General features: G+C 35.7%; 1 protein-coding gene across 7 annotated transcripts in view; it reads left to right on the forward strand.

The window, feature by feature from the left end:
- Window positions 1–21,073, forward strand: part of LOC106066201 (uncharacterized) — a 95,239-nt gene that overhangs the window by 11,392 nt on the left and 62,774 nt on the right. For all 7 annotated transcript variants that reach the window (XM_056016570.1, XM_056016575.1, XM_056016574.1 and 4 more), the window contains 4 exons: window positions 2,215–2,300; window positions 4,330–4,430; window positions 13,359–13,425; window positions 14,383–14,489. In XM_056016570.1, coding sequence (XP_055872545.1) covers window positions 2,215–2,300; window positions 4,330–4,430; window positions 13,359–13,425; window positions 14,383–14,489 — 361 coding nt within the window. The remainder of the gene's footprint in view (window positions 1–2,214; window positions 2,301–4,329; window positions 4,431–13,358; window positions 13,426–14,382; window positions 14,490–21,073) is intronic.

A 21,073-nucleotide genomic window follows, 5' to 3' on the forward strand; every position in this document is an offset into this window, starting at 1 on the left:
TTAGTGCATGTCATTGTATTTTTTTTTTTTTTTCATGAATCAGCCAAGAAACAGTTAACAAATTTTAAGTCACTAATTAACATGCATGACTAGATTGACTCCTTCATCTATGTAGGGCATAATTATCTTCTCTTTGAAGTAACCATTCTAATTTATGATATAAGATTAGAAGTAACCTTTAAGAATAATGAGTGGCATTGTTAGCCTCCCATGGAAAAGTTTTCTTAGTTTGTTTTCTATATAAGTTTAGGTTCTTATTGTCTCCCTTGCAGCATGGTTATGAATGTGAAAGATTTTAAAGACCTTCTCTGTTGGCCATATTCTGAGAAATTTACTTTTGTTTTGTTCCATTGAGACATACTTGTAAAATTTAGAAACAGGTGTTTGTAGGATGCTTTCAATTTATTGTGCTTCAGCTTTTGATGTTGTGAAGTTAACAGTGCGGCAGTTTCATCTGTTTAAATTTCTGATTTGAATGTTTATTTGACCATTTCATTCATTTCTATGATGATTATTGTTTTTTTAATTATAGACAAGTTTAAATGATTCAAATCTACATTTTAAAAAAATGATATAAATTCAATGAAAAAGTATAATTTATATTTTCAAAGTGACTTTTATATTAATCTCCATAAAGTGATATCATTTGTATGCAAGCATAACAAAACAAATACTTGTACTGAGTAATATAATTAGATTACATCATGACTGGTTTTTTTTTAAATCAACAAAAGCGATAACTAGTGAAGTTTCTTAAATTAGGTTTCAGTATTGTAACAATGTTTTGAAAGTAATTTTTTATTGAACTAGTCATTAAAATATAAAATGTACATTTTTACTTCATCAAAACTCAAAAAACAACTTAGTCTCTTTTCTACATTTCTTCTGCTTATACCTGAAAATTAATGCATAAAACGTCTATTGGTTCTCATGACATAATCTATATGGGAAGGGTTCACTCTTTAAGGAACAAATGTAATTTTCTATACATATCATGTAGCTTTGTTTGTTACACTATGACCATCATCTGTCTCTTAGTCTGTTTAACTGTTGTACCCTAAAGGAAGTTCTTTGCGAGCCCTGAGGACCTGTAATATGGCCATAAAAGGTTTAGTTTACGTTTTTTTTGACAGTGGTCAGCAGGTAATCATAAGGCCAGTTGCCATAGTGATCCTGTTTGTGAACCCTGATGACCTGTACTATGGCCATAAAAGGTTTAGTTTACGTTTTTGACAGTGGTCAGCAGGTCATCATAAGGCCCAGTTGCCATAGTGATCATGTTTGTGAGCCCTGATGACCTGTACTATGGCCATAAAAGGTTTAGTTTACGTTTTTGACAGTGGTCAGCAGGTCATCATAAGGCCCAGTTGCCATAGTGATCCTGTTTGTGAGCCCTGATGACGTGTACTATGGCCATAAAAGTTTTAGTTTACATTTTTGACAGTGGTCAGCAGGTCATCATAAGTCCCAGTTGCCATGGTGATCCTGTTTGCAATTTTGTCATTTGTAATGCGGTCTTTGTATGTGATGCCTTGTATCCTTCTGTAGCATCTCCATTCCATTGCTAGGCTTCTTCTAATTCTTCAGTTAAAATCCAAGATTCGCAAGCATAGAAGAATGTGGTCATGACCAAGAAGCACATCCGTATGATTTTAGTGTTGAGGGCTATGTCTTTGTCTTTCCAGATTGTTTTTAGTTTCACAGGTGCTGCTGTGGAATTTGCAATTCGTGCCAGTAGTTCAGGTTTGGTTTCTTCTTCTGAATCAGCTCCAAGGTACTTAAAACTTCTGACAGTTGCAAGCTTTTTGTCTCCGATACTTATGTCTGTTGGTCATAATATTTTTTTTTTTTGAATACCAAATATCTTGTCTACGCACATCACCAAGTCAGCTAGCACTTCCTCTGTCCCTGGCAGACCATCTATCATGGGTGAAGTTAGTAATTCTTCTTCTTCTTCACGAGCATCTTCCATTATCCTTTCAAGGAAGTTATTGAAAAGAGTTGGTGAGAGTAGGCAGCCTTGCCTCACCCCAACTGTAGTTTTAAACCAGTTCTCAAATGTTATTGCTGTTGAAGTATACACTGCTTGTAAAGATTAATTCAAAAAATGTAATAGTTGATTATAGAAATAAATACATGCAAAAAAATTCTTTAGATGTCCTGGAACTTTATTCTAAATATTATAACTAAAAATAATTTGTCTATTTGCTCCAGGGGAAGAAAGAAAATAGAGAAAGCTCTGCAACAGGCAAAGGATGATGTGTCAGGGTTAAATGAAAAACTACTTGTCTTACAGAAAGGTAAGAAACAAGTTTAAATTTAGCTACAGATTATTATCACATAAGGAAAAAACCTATTTCCATTGAATAAGATAACTGTATTTGTTTATCAGTTTAAAAGCATAGAATAACTGTTTTGATACAACACAGTATAATTGTCTTGATATAAAAAAAGTATAAGTATCTTGTTGCACCAGAGAAAGGTGTGTTTGTTGCAATTCAGTATTGCTGAATACTTAGGTATCAATAAATAAGAAAATTTCATTTGACCACTATAAGTCCTCCCAGGCCCAACGTGTAATTGTTTAGAGAGTTGAAACGTAGACTCTTCAAACTCTAGGGCAACCAAACCTCCTTCCCCTGGCCTGTCTGAACAATTGTTCGGTCTGAGAGGGATCTAAGCAGATTTAAATAGATCACATCCCTATTTCCAGTGGCTTGAATCCCAAGACTTGAGGACTAGAGGCAAGGCTTAAGGATGAGCATCTCTGGAGAATCCCCTTCAAGCAATGTATCACAGTGGCCATGCAGGTGTTGCCTTAGAATGGCCCATCATGCCAGGGTTTTTGGAGGCTCGCTTTCAATCACCAACCAGTGCAGTGAAAAAAGTTCTTAAGCAACCCAATGGAAATCTTGTTTTGATACACTATTGGCCTGGTCATCTCCTATAACAATGTGTTCCACCTGGGTGCCACATTGTGGCTGGATAGCCTAGCCTGGGTCCTTTCATATCTATAGAAAAACTGGTGTATAATCAAGGGTGCTACATTGTGGCTGGATAGCCTAGCCTGGGTCCTTCCATATCTATAGAAAAACTGGTGTATAATCAAGGGTGCCACATTGTGGCTGGATAGGGTAGCCTGGGTCCTTCCATATCTATAGAAAAACTGGTGTATAATCAAGGGTGCCACATTGTGGCTGGATAGCAGAGTCTGGGTCCTCCCATATCTATATAAAAACTGGTGTATAATCAAGGGTGCCACATTGTGGCTGGATAGCCTAGCCTGGGTCCTTCCATATCTATAGAAAAACTGGTGTATAATCAAGGGTGCCACATTGTGGCTGGATAGGGTAGCCTGGGTCCTTCCATATCTATAGAAAAACTGGTGTATAATCAAGGGTGCCACATTGTGGCTGTATAGCATAGCCTGGGTCTTTCCATATCTATAGAAAAACTGGTGTATAATCAAGGATGTCACATTGTGGCTGTATAGCATAGCCTGGGTCTTTCCATATCTATAGAAAAACTTGTGTATAATCAAGGATGTCACATTGTGGCTGTATAGCATAGCCTGGGTCCTCCCATATCTATAGAAAAACTGGTGTATAATCAAGGATGTCACATTGTGGCTGTATAGCATAGCCTGGGTCTTTCCATATCTATAGAAAAACTTCTGTATAATCAAGGGTGCTACATTGTGGCTGGATAGGGTAGCCTGGGTCCTCCCATATCTATAGAAAAACTGGTGTATAATCAAGGGTGCCACATTGTGGCTAGATAGGGTAGCCTGGGTCCTTCCATATCTATAGAAAAACTGGTGTATAATCAAGGGTGTCATATTGTGGCTGGATAGCAGAGCCTGGGTCCTCCCATATCTATAGAAAAACTGGTGTATAATCAAGGGTCCACATTGTGGCTGTATAAAAATAGCCTGGGTTTTTCCATATCTATAGAAAAACTGGTGTATAATCAAGGGTGCCACATTGTGGCTGGATAGAGGAGCCTGGGTCTTTCCATATCTATATAAAAACTGGTGTATAATCAAGGGTACCACATTGTGGCTGGATAGCGGGGCCTGGGTTTTCCATATCTATTAAAAAACTGGTGTATAATCAAGGGTGCCACATTGTGGCTGGATAGCGTAGCCTGGGTCTTTCCATATCTATATAAAAACTGGTGTATAATCAAGGGTGCCTTATTGTGGCTGGATAGCATAGCCTGGGTCCTCTCATATCTATAGAAAAACTTGTGTATAATCAATGTTTTGTCTACTTGTATCTGAATTGTGTGTTGAAAGTTACTCCACACTATTTTTACTTTCTTCACTAGAGCTGGATGACAGAGAGGACAAAGTCCATATTATGATGAAGCAAATGGATTCCAAAAGCTTGGAGCTGCAAAAATTTAGAACTGCTGCAGAGTTGGCTAAGGTACTGGCTTATTACAGTCTCAACACTTATAATTAGACCAAATTATTGCTTGATCTGAACCGTTAGCTGTGCCAAGTATTTCAAATCTTATTCCAAGTTTTCTAAGCCGTGACCTGAGTACTTATCTCTTCTCACTATACATGTGCCAACAGGAATCTCTGACAATTTTGTAAAAATATCATTACTGTCGCTACCTGGTCTTGGCTGTAGGCGTAGCGGCGTGGGTGTGTCCGTGTGTTGTAGGTACCTCTTCTGGCACGACTATAATACTCCTCTTAACGATGTACTTTATTAGACGCACTAGATTTGCAAGTGCGCAACATTACTAATATACTAAAGTCTCCAATGACAACATTTATAATTACTAATGAACACACTGGTAGCAGACTTAACGTTTATTATATATAGGATAAATTACAGAAAATACTGGCGACTTCAGCCGTCACAAAATATACACCAATAAATACTGGCTGTCCATGCCATGTGGAATAAGTAATCACATCAATGAAATGTTCAAAATATAAATCCAAAGAAAACTCTCAAGTTAACATTAAATCAAATTCATTAAGGTACATATTACAGACAGAGAAAATCGTACATCCACTCTCTGCTGGAGTTCTTCACTAACTAACTTTCACCCTTATTTTAGAGTCCTTTAACTTATTCACATAACCTCGTGGTTGCCCGCACGGAATGTTACAATAGGTGACTGAGTGTCACTTCATGTCACAGAGGTTCTAAAACTGGACTGTGACATACGCCCCACACTCCAAAAAGATTTTTGACCAAAAATCTTTGACAAATATATTTTACATTAATATCACTGTACAACTATATATGAGCTTAGTCCATTATTCTATCAAGTGCTGTAAGTTCACTCCAATTGCTCATATCATCTTAAATAATCTTAGTAATTATGTATAACATCATATAAATTACTGAGTCCAAAAAAAATCATTAGTATACTTAATTCACTGAGAGCAAGATCACTGAAATATCATTAATTGTGATGAAAAGTACCTCCATCAAGTGTTAACAAACTTTATGCATACATTTGTACTGAAAAAAATTTGTACAAACAATCACATGCTAATGAATATAAAAAAGAGAAAAATATACAAGTTATTCCACATCCAATGTTTTACTATAATTGTAGATGCACAACATTATCAATGTGTATCATTTGACACACTGAGTAAATTTACTCAAAATTATTACAGAAAAAAAATTTCATATTTATTTACAACTGTGATGTGCTGTGTCAAAATATTATTTTAAGTTTTGCCATCATCAAGAAAATGAAGAAAAATTTTCAGATACATGTCAATCCAGTTCAAGGTTGACCTTGCATAAGACTACTATAAATAGTCTGAGTGTAGTATTGAAGTACAATAGTAAACAGATTTCCATGTTTACAAACATTCATTGTAGTATTCAGGTGTGTAAAAAATTTTAGACAATATTTACATCTGTGAGTTGTTATAAAAAAAAAGATTCAGGTCAACAGTTCAAGTAGTTCACTGTTGTTTACATCTCATTGTTTACATTGCTGTGCACAATCAGTAGTGAAATACAGTATATACACACAAAATAAACACATCTGGCATTTGTCATATTACAAGTTGACAATAAAATACAATGAGTAGAAAATAGATGATCTGTTATTGATCATAAGCATAAATGTCATCATGACCCAAGAGAAAAGTGTAACAATAAAGTGTCATGACCTATTTGCAAAATGTGTAGAATGTTAATTTGACTAAGTTGACTACTACTGCTTGTTTCTAAGTGCTTTGTACTGGTTATTTATTCTATCAGAATGTCCTGGCTGATGTGTTTAATGTCATTATTTTCACTTGCTTCATTTTCATGTATTATGTATCTGGATAAAAAGTCAGCTATTACATTTTCATGTCCTGGAATGCTTTCTAAATCAAATTTGTAATCTGAGAGAATGAGTGTCCATCTGTTTATCCTGTCATTTTTTAGATCTTTTCTTTTTAGTGCCAGTAATGGTTTGTGATCACACTTAATGCTAAAAAATCTACCTAACAAGTAATTCTTGAGTTTTACAACTGACCATACAATGGCTAATAATTCTTTCTCAATCACTGAGTATTTTTTTTCTGTTTCAGACAGTGTTCTACTGATGTGTACTATTGGCTTAAAAAATGACTCTCTTTGCTGTAGTAAGCATGCCCCAATACCAGTGTTGGAGGCATCAGTGTATAGTGATAGTGTTGATGTTGGGTCAATACTGGCTAATTCTAGTTTCTCATTAAATTTATCTTTTAAGTTGCTTAATGCTAGTTTACTTTTTTCATCTATACAAATTGTGTTTCCATGCTTCTTTTTAGTAAATTCAACAAGGGGCTCAATTATCTGTGCATAATTTGGAATAAACTTTCTATAAAAGTTGCAAAGTCCTAATAATGATCTCATGTCTTTCTTAGTCCTAGGTTCTTTTATGTTTTTAATCTTTGTTAGGTTTGTTTCAGTGGGTGTAATTTTGTCATTGGTAATGCAATATCCTAAGAATTGGATTTCAGGCTTGGCTAGGTTTAATTTCTTGGGGGATAATGTCATGTTGTGTGTTCTTAGTCTTGAAAATATTTGCTCTAGTACATAAATGTGTTCCTGTTGTGAGTTGGTGAAAACACAAATGTCATCTACATAAGACAATACCTTATTTATGCCTTCTAATAATTTTGACATGCATTTCTGAAATGTGGCTGTACTATTTATTAAGCCGAATGGCATGACATTCCAGACATAGATACCTTCTAGGCCTGGCATAGTGCATTTGAATGCTGTATATTCCTTAGAGTCAGGGTCCATTTTAATCTGCCAGAAGCCTCTGTTTAAGTCCATTGTTGTGAATAGGGATGATTTACTTAAAGTTGTAATTATGCTGTCAGTGTCTGGTAGGGGTTCTGGGTCTATGACTGTGCATTTATTTATTTCTCTAAAGTCACAGCAGATTCTTACTCCACTGTCTTTCTTTTTTACAATGACCATGGGTGATGCATATTTACATGTTTCTGATCTCTCTATCTTCCCATCTTTAATTAAGTTGGTCATTTCTGTTCTAACTAAGTCCTCATATGCTTTGGGGATACTATAGGCTTTTGTCTTAGTTGGTAGTGCTTTGTTGAGTTTTATTGTGTGTTCTATCAGATTGGTACATCCTAGCTTTTGTGTAATTACATCACTATATTTAACTGTCAAATTCTGTAACATATCATTTTCAATGTTTGGACTACTGTTGTGTGTGGTGTTTATGGTGCTTACTATATGTTCTTGTATGTTGTGTTTGGTTTCTAGATCAGGTTCAATTATATCTGTGTCAGTTATTTGTCTCTTATCCAATTTTACAAGTTTGTCAATATTGAGTTTGCATTCTCTACCATCTTTGTCAATGATGTACACTTTGTTATTAATTCTCTCTATAACTTTAAATGGTCCCTCATTCTTATCTTTACAGTGTTTGTTTTCTATCTTAACAAAAACTTGGTCACCTACATTTAGTGTTCTTAGTTTTCTATTTCTGTTTTTTATTTTCCTATGCCTTTCTAGATTTTTGTCCATGTTTATCTCTGCTAGTTTTATTCCTTGTCTAAGCTGTTGTTTGGTCTGAATTATCCAAGGATGGTACTGTTCTATGTTTTCTAAGTCTAACATGTTGTCAGCCCATAACTCTAACGGTCCTTTAGGTTTTCTGTTAAATACAAGCTCATAGGGGCTGAATTTGGTGGTTTCATGGATGCTAGTGTTGTAGGCAAATATAGCATAGCTAAGAGTCTGGTCCCAGGTACTCATTGAGTCTCTTTCTAGCTTATATATTATCTGTTTTACAGTTCTGTTCCATTTCTCTATTACTCCATTTCCCTGTGGTGAGTAGATAGTGCTATGGACTAGGCGGATGTTAGTCATTTCTGCAAATGCTTGGTTAAGGTGGGACTTAAAATTTGATGCATTGTCTGACAGTAACTTATTAGGGAATCCAAATTTTAGAAAAAGTGTTTTCAAGCAATTACATATGTCAATAGCCTTTATATCTTTTAGAGGAAATGCCTCTGCCCATCTAGTGGACATGTCAATGATACCCAGAATATATTTATTCCCTTTACTGCTGGTTGTTAGGGGTCCCATTATGTCCATGGCAATTTTGTCCCAAAAATAGTGAGATTTATCTGATTTTTCTAATGGGGCTCTAGTTACTGTTTTTTGTTTGGCACATTCTGTGCAACTGTTTACATAGTTCTTAATGTCCTTTCCCATCTTTGGCCAGAAGAATTTGTTGGCTATCTTAGCATATACTTTCTTTTTTCCTAAGTGTCCTGCTGTGGGGTCATCATGTGCCATATTTAATATTTTAGCTCTTAAAGTTTTAGGGATCAGGATTTGAAGTCTAGTACAGTTTTCTTTCCTGTTATATCTAATGGCTAAGTTGTTAATTTCTATGTGGTGGTTATTTAAATTTATCTTGTTATAATCTTTGCTTAAGAGATCTTGTATTGTGGTGTCATTTTTCTGCATAGCTATTAGTTCCTGCCTAGTTATGCCTATTTCATTGAGTAATACAGTGGGGCATTCTATTTCTGGTGTTATTTTTTTATGTGATCTGGTTTGAGCTAATAGTGCCTCATGTTTAAATAGGGAATATTTTTGTCTATCTTCCGCCCATTGCATAACTTCTTCTAGTGTTGGATCTTTTACACCATCTACATTGCCTATTATTAGATCTTGTGCTGGGGTGTCCATGACTATGGCTTCTAGTTCTCCTGTAATCCAGGGTGATTCTATTAGGACTTTAGCGGTCTTGCAAATATCGAATTTTTGTATATTTGCATAGGTGACTTTTACTTTATCTTCTAGATACTGTCCTGGTTCGACTAAAGAGGCTTTAACTATTATTGCCGTGGCTCCACTGTCGCGAATTGATCCTACTTCTTTAGAATTAACATAGGATGGAAAGACTTTTATTTTGGACTTATTTGCTTGCATGTAGGCTACATTTTCCTCTCTATGGGTGTTGGTGTTATTGCCACTGTTGTTTCTATTGTTTCCTCTATTGTAGTTGTTTGGGTGGTTGTTGGTGTGGTAGTTATATTGGTCCCTTCTAGATTGCCTGTTTCTGTTATAGCTATTGTGTTGGTAACTGTCTGCAAAACTTCTTCTTTCATTGGGACTTGCACTCTGGTGTAGTCTATGTGGTCTATTATTGTAATTATTGTTGTTTTGTCTGTAGCTGTTTGGGTTGTAGAAACTAGTGTAACTTCTGTATATCTGTAATTGTTATTGTAGTTTATAGGAGCTTTGCATTGGTTTTTTACGTGACCTTTTCTCCCACAATTGAAACAAGTCTTGGTGTTGGACCATTTGAATTTGTCATTGTTGTTGTTGTTGAATGTTGTTGCTGTAGCTACTAGTTGGTGTAGGTCTCTTTTGTCAATCGTGTGTCCAGGGTGACTGTCTTTAAATAGATTTAGATTCGTTATCAGTTCAGTCTCTGTCTTGATCTTCTTTTCCTTAAGGAAAGTAAATACTAAGTCTGTCACGTTGTTGAGGACATTGTCAATGAGTAGCATGTCTAGGATTTGTGTCGGGTCTTTGATGTCACATTTTGCTAGCTCTAACCATTTTATCATGTTAGTCCTCATGTCGAATATTATCCTGTTGAAATCCCCATCTTTTTTCAATTTAGTGTCCCTGAACAGCTTACGATAAAAGTCTGAATTTTTTCCAAAGTGTTCTAATAATCTAGTCTTTACTGCTGCATAGTCTTTCTTTTGGTCTATTGTTAGAGTGGAAATGATGTTGAGGGGTTCTCCCGACAAATTTGCTAGTAGGTGTTTGGCCATGTCCTCATTGTTAAGACTATAGGTTGAGGCTATATGCTCAAATTGGACTAAATAGTTTTCAAGTGTTTCATCTTTAGAATTGTATTTGTGGAATTTGGAGATGAATGGCTTTGTTGTAGACTGTTGGGTATTAATGTTGGAATTTGTTTTGGTAGCTTCTAGTTCTAGTTCTTTTTGTCTAGTTTCTAGTTCTTTTAATGTTTTCTGGTGAGCTCTTTCAGCAGCTCTTTCTTCCCTATCTCTAATTTGTTTCTTTTCTTCCCTTTCCTCCCTTTCTTTCCTTTCTATTCTATCTTTTTCTTCCCTTTCTTTCTTTTCAGCCTTTTCTAATTCTTTTTTTATAAATTCCTTTTTCTCATCCCCTTCTAGTTCCATGACTTTCACTAGCTCTAAAATTTTGTCATAGGACGACATGTTTAATGCTTTGTGTAGTTAATTAAGTGAGAAAAGAAAAAATGTACTGTGTTATACTTGTCAATACAGTGTGTGTCAGTTATTTAACATGTGTATATTACACAATAATATAAAAAATTCAATCAATGGTTACAATGTAATGAAAGAATGTAGTGATAATTGTCCAATGTATAGATCTAGATCAAAATTTACTCAGTTACTCAATTATAAACTATTCAAATTCAATATTCACAAATATCAATATATGTTATACATGTGTGCTGTTGTGCCAGAGTAAAATAGTAAAAAATGTAAATTAGTAGAAGAAACAAGAAAAATATATATACAGCATAAGTAAAAAGGACAAACACAGAAACAATATAGAGAACAACACAGTCTGCTTTTAAAGAAATTAATAAAAAGTAGAAATGTGACAAGAGAGATACAGATATGTGTATACAGGACTTTTAAACAAACAACAATATAGATACAGATTAAGTACACTGACAGAAATACAAACAAGACTCAACAGCTAAATAAATATTTTCCCACTATATTCTATGACCTCCGTACCAACAAGGAGAGCCTCAAACGCATTGGGCCTTATAGAGGTTAGAGAACAAATAGGATAGACCCTAATAGATCCTATTGTTATGATAGTTCATAAAATAGTCCCTCTCCAGCCACCCTTAAAAGAACACTTAGAAAAAATGAAATCAAAATATGGCTCCAAAAATGCCAAGAGTTATCAATTACTAACTCTACTAACAATCAAGTTTAATTACTGCTACATCAAGGCAAAATCCATGTACTTTATAATCATATTCATGTATTTAATTTGTTAATAGTGACTTACAGACTCTTTTCTTGTCGACTAGTGTAGTTTAATCCTCTTATAGCTTGGGTGGTTCGCTAATAATCCATGTATAGGTAATCCAATTTAAGAATGATAATCCGTGTATAGGTAATCCAGTTTAAGAATAATAATCCTTGTATACTATAAGTAATCCAATTTAAGAATACACGTTACTATGAGCATTAAAGTGGTAGAAGAAAAATAATCCAGTTCAATGCCATAAGATGGCTCAAATGCTCAAATGCTCTGTCAAGTAATCCAAAATAATAATCCACGATGATTGGGAAGATCACAAGTAGGTACGACGATATCAAGGTGCGAGTGTGCCAATGATGAATAGTGGCGAGCACTAGTGATGAAGCGGTGTATCTGTGATTAGTGTCATCAAGCGATGTCTTGACTGGTATGGCTCTTTCTTTCAGACGACCTCTGTAGCTCTAGATAGGAATCGAGTCGACTTCTGTTTCACACCGGACAGGTGTCAGAGGTAGATCTAGGAACAGGGTTGGCGTTGAATGGATCTCAGGATGCAGGTGTTACTTGAATGGATCTTGTGGGCAGGCTGGATTTGGTACTTGTTTAGTTAGCCGCCATCTTGAGAAAAAAAAAGTACCGGTCTAACGTGTAGTCTTGCGCTGTTTACTATAGAGGCGATTGAGATCCTTTTAAGACTCCTCTACTGGTCACCAAAGGCCAAATGTCACCTATGTTGTAGGTCCATACTGTTAGTTGACAGCCATACTGGCCACCAAATGTCGCTACCTGGTCTTGGCTGTAGGCGTAGCGGCGTGGGTGTGTCCGTGTGTTGTAGGTACCTCTTCTGGCACGACTATAATACTCCTCTTAACGATGTACTTTATTAGACGCACTAGATTTGCAAGTGCGCAACATTACTAATATACTAAAGTCTCCAATGACAACATTTATAATTACTAATGAACACACTGGTAGCAGACTTAACGTTTATTATATATAGGATAAATTACAGAAAATACTGGCGACTTCAGCCGTCACAAAATATACACCAATAAATACTGGCTGTCCATGCCATGTGGAATAAGTAATCACATCAATGAAATGTTCAAAATATAAATCCAAAGAAAACTCTCAAGTTAACATTAAATCAAATTCATTAAGGTACATATTACAGACAGAGAAAATTGTACATCCACTCTCTGCTGGAGTTCTTCACTAACTAACTTTCACCCTTATTTTAGAGTCCTTTAACTTATTCACATAACCTCGTGGTTGCCCGCACGGAATGTTACAATAGGTGACTGAGTGTCACTTCATGTCACAGAGGTTCTAAAACTGGACTGTGACAATTACTCAAAGCTCAACTTTAAAAAAAAAACATCTTAAGGTATCCCTTGCAGACATTATGTGCAGCTGTTGAAAAAGGTCATCTGCTTCTTGGGCAGATGGTTAATAAGAGTGTCATGTGGCCAGCACAATGATCCTTTACTTTACCAAACTAATGTGTCAGACACACCTTAGAGTTGGCTGGATTTAAGGGCATTCTAAAAATCCCAAAATTTCCAAATCCCACTCTTTACAGAGATTTGAACCAAGAGAGACAACAGTTTAGAAGCCAAGTGCTTTACCCCTCAGCCACCATACCCCCATAGCTCAACTCTGGTATTCAGTGAAATGTTTTTTCTTTATTGAAAGAAACAAATTGTCAGAATAATTTACTTGATGGGTTGTTGTTTTTTCGGTATCTTTAAGGTTCATTTTGTTTTTGCTTTAAATGTATATATTTTAGTCTAGTCTCAATATGAGAATGTAGATTAACATGTACATGTATATTTCTAGCAAAAGCTAACGCAACTCCAAAAAGATTTTGACGAACAAGTGAAAAAGAATGAAGAAATAAAAACAGGTTTGTAGCAATCCGACTTAATACAGTGGCCTGCCCAAAGTTATTACTTTTTTAAAACTATGGCATGGATTTTTTTTTTAGTTATAATTAGGCTTACCTTTTATGAATATTTCTTTCTACAATTTACACATCAAGTTCGTTGTTCTTCTTTCCTCACTTACCCCCACCCAACCACACACACAGTACTGAAATTTCTTTTGTATTTCCTACGACAGTCTCCTGAGAATGCATAGGTCAAGAGAATTTTAAAAAGTATTAGCCAGTACTTTTATGCGGTTTATACTACAGGAATAAAGAGAAAGTCTCAGCTATGTGTTTCTAGCTTTAAATTTCACAAACTAATATTGTTTGCTATAATAAACTGAAGAAAGCAATGAGCAATACCATACTATATGCTGGAATAATGATTAAAAAAATGTGTTCTTCCAATGTGTCTAGAACCATGCCCATTTCCTTTCTCAAGGGCTAGTAACATAAGGTTTCACTCAATTATTTAATTTAATAATAATATTAACAATATCTATGCATTAGGCTTGAGGACCTTCATCTTGCAATAGTGCAATACACATAACAAAACGTTCTAAAGTAGTAAATACAATGCGCATGCTTACTTTAGTTTCATCCCTCTAACATTACATGTGAAGATTGCTTGGGCAAGTTGGGTTTTGCTAAATGCTTTCATTGTCTTAGAAACTAAAGAGTTCTTGTGTTTTTGTGATCTCGGATGTATCTTTTTTGTATCTATTTTGATGTATCTGTTTGATGTCTTTCTTCTTCACTGACGAAATAGATAGCACAAAAAAATACAAATGAGCAGTTCCTTATTTCAGACTTAATTCTGTGGGCCATGGTGATATATTTCTGACATTTTAAAGTATAAAATATTAGTGGGCTTTTTTATAAAGCGGTTAGAACAGTTACGTTTTATAGAAATTAAGATTACAACTGCAATTTCAGACATGACCAAGTATCTGGACAGACAAATCAGTGCTCTTCAAGCAACTCACAGACAGGAGATGCAAGACTTCAAGCAGCTAGTGGAGGCCGAGGCTAAGAAACTACAGGTCAGACTTCTGAAGTCTTGTCACATAATCTTATCACATAATCTTGTCACATAATCTTATCACATAATCTTATCACACAATCTTCTTCATTTTTCTTTTTCCTTTTCTATTTTTTGTTTTTCATTAACATTGGTAAGAACTTTAATTCAGTTGTTTTTAATTGGGTCTTTGTTCATATTATAAAATGGTCAATGGACTCTGGTCTTTACTTGTATGACAAGATTGGTCTAATCTCTCTTGTAGACATGTGGAGGGAGGGAGTATCTGGGAGGTAAGTGTTTGGTAGGTGGGGGGGGGGTATGCCACATTCCTCCTTTTCAGGGGAGTCCATAGAAGTTTCAATCCTGATTGAACAATTTTTTTTTCCCATTCAGATCCCTTTTTATATCCAGATTCAAAGTCCAGGCTGTTGTAGTTTTGTTACTTATCTTATAACTGACATTGAAGAGAGCACCTGGCTGCAGGGGGGCTTCGGAACGAGACAGCTGGAGATCACTCACAAAGACAGTGGAATACACATTTGAGGCCAAAAAAAAAAATCCACTGCCAAAGACAGATATAGATGGGAAAAGAAAATCTAAGTTGACCACAGGTTATGTCTGCGTTGGGTTTGGCAAAGTATGTATTATAGGTTGCAGCTGGTGTGTAGCCATGGAAAATACTGCATTTCCTATTAATCATCAGAGTCGAAGTATTTTTATTATTACCATTTTTATTATTACCGGTATCTTATAAAATACAGACATTATTTCAAAAAAGATGATTATAATGTCCTAAGCATGTCCCTAGGTCAATCTAGTCATGCATGTTAACCAATGACTTAAACTCAGCCAAATCATTGGTTTTCGTGGCTGATTAAGGCTACCCATTTCATGCTCTAATAGCACTAGTGATGAAGGAATATTTGTACAAATTTGTCCTAGCATATGGAACAAGGAATGTGCCTTTATCTTTATGTATTTCTGAGTATTTTATTAGCTTTTGTTTTTTGTATTTGAAGATTATGGTTCAGTGTTTTATAATTTTAAAATTGCTACCTTATTTTTTAATCTTCTATCCCGAAGAGTCTCTTAATACTAATGGTGTTAATCTAATCAACTGTGAATATTCGTTTGCTATGAATCTCACTGCTCTATTTTGTGTCTGTTTTAGTTTCTTTACGTTTCTTGAGCTTAGGGTTGAAATTTCCAGAGTATCTTTTGGGCTAATTATAGTCTTCTGTTTCTCGGATTTCACTAAATGATGTCTAATTTTTTTTTTAATTCATGACATTCTAAAAATATGTCAAGCTGTAAGTATAATACAAGGGACCAGATTAAAAAAAAGCATCTTTTTTAGTCTCTATAACACTGTGCTGCTGACAGAGTATGAAGCGCTTATATGTTCCAGTATTGATTTAACTTGCTTAAGATATTCTAGGCCTTGTCAATTGATTGACATATGTAAATACAATGTAGACCTATCTGTGAATAAGAAGGCAACTAGAATTTTATGTATTAGGGTCTATAGGAACAAATCAATCATGTGGTGAATTTATCAGGTAGACTATTATTCCAGTTAGTTTAACTTAAGACAAATACTAAGACTGCTTTATTGATCCTTATGGAAATTTGTTGTGATTACAAGGACTCTTTACTCAAATAAAGACAACACAACAGAAATATACACATAAATAGAACAGACACAAACACAACATAAAGCGACTACACACAGACATCTTGGTCTTTTTCATGTTTCCTGATCAACGAGTGGCGTTGATAAAGTCTGACCAAGTAAGGAACGAATGAGTTTTTGTACCGCTCTGTTCTTGTCTTGATTGACAAAGGTCGCCCAGTACGCGACGACTTGACGTAGTTATGAGTTATGATGGAGCGGGTGGCTGTTGTCTTCCAAGATTTTTCCGATTTTCCTTTGACATTTTTGTTCAAAAAGTTCATTTAAATAAGGTTATGTTGTGCGTGTGATTTTTTATGCCCTTTTTATGATGTTTTCTAGGCGGCGCAACAGTTTAGAGTAGTTTAGACGAAGCGTTTCCTTAAGCACGGGCAATGCTGTTATGACTTGATAACATATGTATTATGAAAGGTGTGTCAAAATATGTAGGTCACAGCTGGGACTGCGTAGCCACGGGAAATACTGCATTCCTCATTAATCTTTGGACTCGAAGACAAACCTTATTATTATGAGAGAGAAAGGTGTTTAGTTTGGCCCGCCCCTGTGAGGCGGGGAGGGTTTGTGCTCGACCTTAATGTTAGTGTCAATCATTTCTCTACTACTGAATCCACATACATCTACACAGGAAATAAGCAACCACATACCGCAGACAATAACCGAGAACTTTTAACTTTCATTATTGTTTGGGTATTTATTGATATGGATGTATTTTTTTTTAGAATCCAATGTAAAGCTTTATCAATGACTTTGGATTTCTTCACTCACACAGATCATACAACTATTCCAGACCAAGTTTGAACATTTATTGTAGTAAAAGTCTAATCACGTTTGTCCTTTGTGTTCATTAACGCTACCAAGTTCTAGCCCAGGGTTTCCCAAACTGTGTTCCGTGAGGCCTGACTAGGTGTTCCACGAACTACTGGAATAATTCAGCTAGCAGGCTACGACGTGAATTAATCTCTAAAAAGTAAGCAAGGTGTTCCGCTAAACACTCAGAATATGCGAAGAGTTTCGCTAAGGAAAAAGTTTGGGAAACATTGCTCTAGCTGATAACTCACTAAACTTGCTTGTTTTGTAGATAGTTTTCGTAGATGTAAATTTTACTTTCAAGTATTGTGTTGTGTTGTGTTGTGTTGTGTTGCATACCGGCTACTCGTTCCTTTATTTGTCATTAGGTCACTTAGTGAAGAAAGTGTTTTATTAATTATAAATATGTTTGGAGTGTCCTTATCTTATCTTATATAATACAGACGTTACTTCAAAAAAGAAGATGATTACGTCCTACGCGTCATGCATTTAGTCATGCATATTAACCAATGATCTAAATTCTGCCAAGTCACTGGTTTTCCTGGCTAGCTCAGGCAACCCATTCCATGCTCTAATAGCACTAGGGAAGAAAGAGTATTTGTACAAATTTGTCCTAGCTTATGGGACGAGGAATGTGCCTTTATCTTTGTGTCTTTCTGAGTATTTTATTAAATTTTGTTTTTGTATATGAAGATTATGGTTCAGTGTTTTATGTATGATTGCTGCTTTACTTTTGAGTCTTCTGCCCTGAAGGCTTGTTGGAGTGTGTGCTATTGTTCCACTGAGACATGTTCCTGCACGAATGTCGTCAAAAGACTGAACTAGGGCTCTGAGTTGCTCGCCAGTGATCCAGCCCCCATAGACCACGACCTATATATATATGCGGTTTGTGTGACAAACTTACCGTAGGATGATTTCTAATCATCTATTCTACACGTCACTGTCATGTATGTCATGTCATATCTCTCTGTGTCGATGCGTAGGGCTCTATTTAGAATTCCTGATTCCAACTGTAACTAACAGTCGTAAACCCAAAATATTTTTCCTTACTCAAGTGTTTCCACAACCTTCTCCTGCTCGCACATTCTGATTATGTAGCGGAACACTGTCAGTGAAACACCTATTCAGGCCTAGCGAAACACTAGGGCTCCGCGGAACACAGTTTGGGAAACGCTGTCTTACTGTAACAGACTAACAATATCAGTCCTGACATATATAACTCCTTCTTGGTCTAACATGTAAACAATCTCATTTCCCATGGACTCGAAAATGGCTCTGAAACTCTTCCCTTTATAAAGCATACAAGGCATGGGTAGACTGTGTTTGTACTACTAAGCTTGGGTAGATGTGTGTCTGTGTTATGAAGTGTGTGTGTGTTTCTATGGTAACGGTAGGAAAAGGTTAGCTATTGGTTGTGAATGTTGCAAGATAAGTGGCGTTGTCGCCATTGGTCTTAGTTAGCAGAGGCGACTCCAGAACGTGAGACTGAAAAGACGTGTTTTTGTAGTGAGTAAGATTTTGTTCAAACTACTATTTTATATTATTACTAAAATCTACTACATTGATTTCATCTCAAGTTAAAATGTGTCTATATTATAATAAAAGTTATATACAGTAGTGTCCACAAAAGAAGTTATTCAAGCTATTTCAAGTGTTCCAAGTTAAAATATAATACGCCTACATGGGTTTAGTTGTCTACTAGCAGTTTGATGCGATAAGTCAACGACCGTCCATCACGCTAATAACCCCGCTAGCTTCTGTCAGGCTAATAACCACGCCAGCTCTTTACGATTATAACCGTGCCAGCTGATAACCATGGCAAAAAGTTTTACACGCTAATGTTACACGGCGTTATAGATCCTTTTACACGCTAATGTTACACGGCGTTATAGATCCTCTTACACGCTAATGTTACACGGCGTTATAGATCCTCTTACACGCTAATGTTACACGGCCTTATAGATCCTCTTACACGCTAATGTTACACGGCGTTATAGATCCTCTTACACGCTAATAACCATGCCTAAAGTTATACACGCCAATAACCATGCCAAAAGTCTTTCACGCTAAAAAACCTTGCCATAAGTCTAACACGCTAAAAAATCATGCCAAATATGTTACGATTATGATCACGCCAGGTCGTTCACAATTATAAACATGCCAGTTTTTTCACAATTATAAATATGCCAGGTTTTTCGCGATCCTTCAGTGTCATTTCTTTCACTGTCTAACTACAAGAGAATTACGCCAAGAAATAGAAATAATTGATTCATGATTTGTTTGATGTTGTTCTGAAAATGATACATTAATTTTTTTCTGCCTGGTAACGTCCACTGCTACGCCCTAGGCTGTGTCCACTAATATTTATTGTTTGGCGCTCCCTGTCAGTGAGAAGTCACCCTGAAATACCGTTGGTTTGCGAAGTATCGTACTCTACCTAATTAAGGTACACGGCGTTATAAATTCTGCGACCTTCTCTTCTGAATAGCTGTGCTCCTCCCCTTCCTCTATAAAAACGGGATTATGTGTGTATGTGCTTTTATGTGACATATTTATCTTATCTTATGAAATACAGACGTTAATTTAAAAAAAAATAGAAGATGATTATGTCCTACGCATGTTCCTATGACAGTCTAGTCATGCATGTTAACCAATGACTTAAACTCTGCCAAGTCATTGGTTTTCCTGGCTGACTCAGGCAACCTATTCCATGCTCTAATAGCACTAGGAGCATTTGTAAAAATTTGTCCTAGCATATGGAACAAGGTTATCTTTGTGTATTTCGAAATATGTTATTAGGTTTTGTTTTTATATTTGAAGATTATGGTTCAGTGTCTATCTAAAATTGCTACTTAACTTTTAAGTCTTCTGTCCTGAAGGGTTTCTAAATTTGGTGATTTTACTAAAGGTGTTACTCTTTAAGCCTGTCAAAAAAAATAAATAAGTTATTAAAGAGAGATAATCATAATTTCCTCTATAGTTATGTGTACCCTATATTAAAGTGCAGTGATGCCCAACCTTATTTGACCTGCGGGCCATTTTAATTTTTGGCATTCGTGTCGCGGGCCATATCACAAAAACGAAAAAAAAAAACAAAAATCTATTTTTAATAGTTTTATCTGTGAACCGACTTACATAAATTAATGTGATGCATGAATATATCTAAAACTTTCTTCTGAATATCTGGCTGCATAGATGACACATTAAGTCGGACCACTGAATGTAGATGTTAATCAGTGAGGCGATTATGTAACATGGTTATCGCCCATTTCATCACTGAAAAAGTTTGTTCACACACATCAGTGGCTTGTAAATATTGTGATCATTGTTAACGCTCGTTTTCGAAGATTTGAAAAGTTTCACTTGAAATTTGTCAAGCAGGGATGTCTGACTTTGTAAGTCAATCAGTTCCAGTTGTAGATCTGTCAGAGCACTTGACACAACGGCAGCAAACGGATTTTCAAAAAGACGGATTTCATTTTTTAAATTATAAAAATCCACAAAACTTTCACTGAAATTATCCATCAAGAGCCTCAGAAGTTGGATCATTCTTTCTTTCCGCCTGTTGAATGAAAAGAAGTGGTTTTGTTTGGAAAGCGCTTATGTCTGCATACTTATGTGAAATCAATTTGTCTTTCCTTTATAGTTTGGTGTTGAGTTCATTTAGATGTGATGTGATGTCGCATAAAAATAGCCAAATCCCAAAACCATGAGGGGTCGTCGATAGTGGCACTTGTTTTGATATTTCCGTCATAAATATTTCAATTTCGTGTCTCAAATCAAAAACATGTTTAAATACCTTTCATCGGCCTAACCAGCTCCCAACTTCACTGTGAAATAGAACGTTTTCATATTTAGACTCTATTTCAGTCAGAAAATTTTTGAAAATTCTGTGATTCAACGCTTTTGTGATTTTATGAAATGTACAGTGTTAAACACAATCATCATCACATAGTCCAGATTCAAAACCTTTCCACAGAGCAAGGTCCTCTATGATTGATGACACTTCTTTGAACAGGTCTTCTCCAGCTGTAGTCCCATGCATGCTCCTCATAGCTGCAACTCTTCTGTTATATCAGAATTGCAGTTTGTATTGCAAATAA

The sequence above is a fragment of the Biomphalaria glabrata genome, chromosome 18 (assembly GCF_947242115.1).
Source record: "Biomphalaria glabrata chromosome 18, xgBioGlab47.1, whole genome shotgun sequence".
Lineage (NCBI taxonomy): Eukaryota > Metazoa > Mollusca > Gastropoda > Planorbidae > Biomphalaria > Biomphalaria glabrata.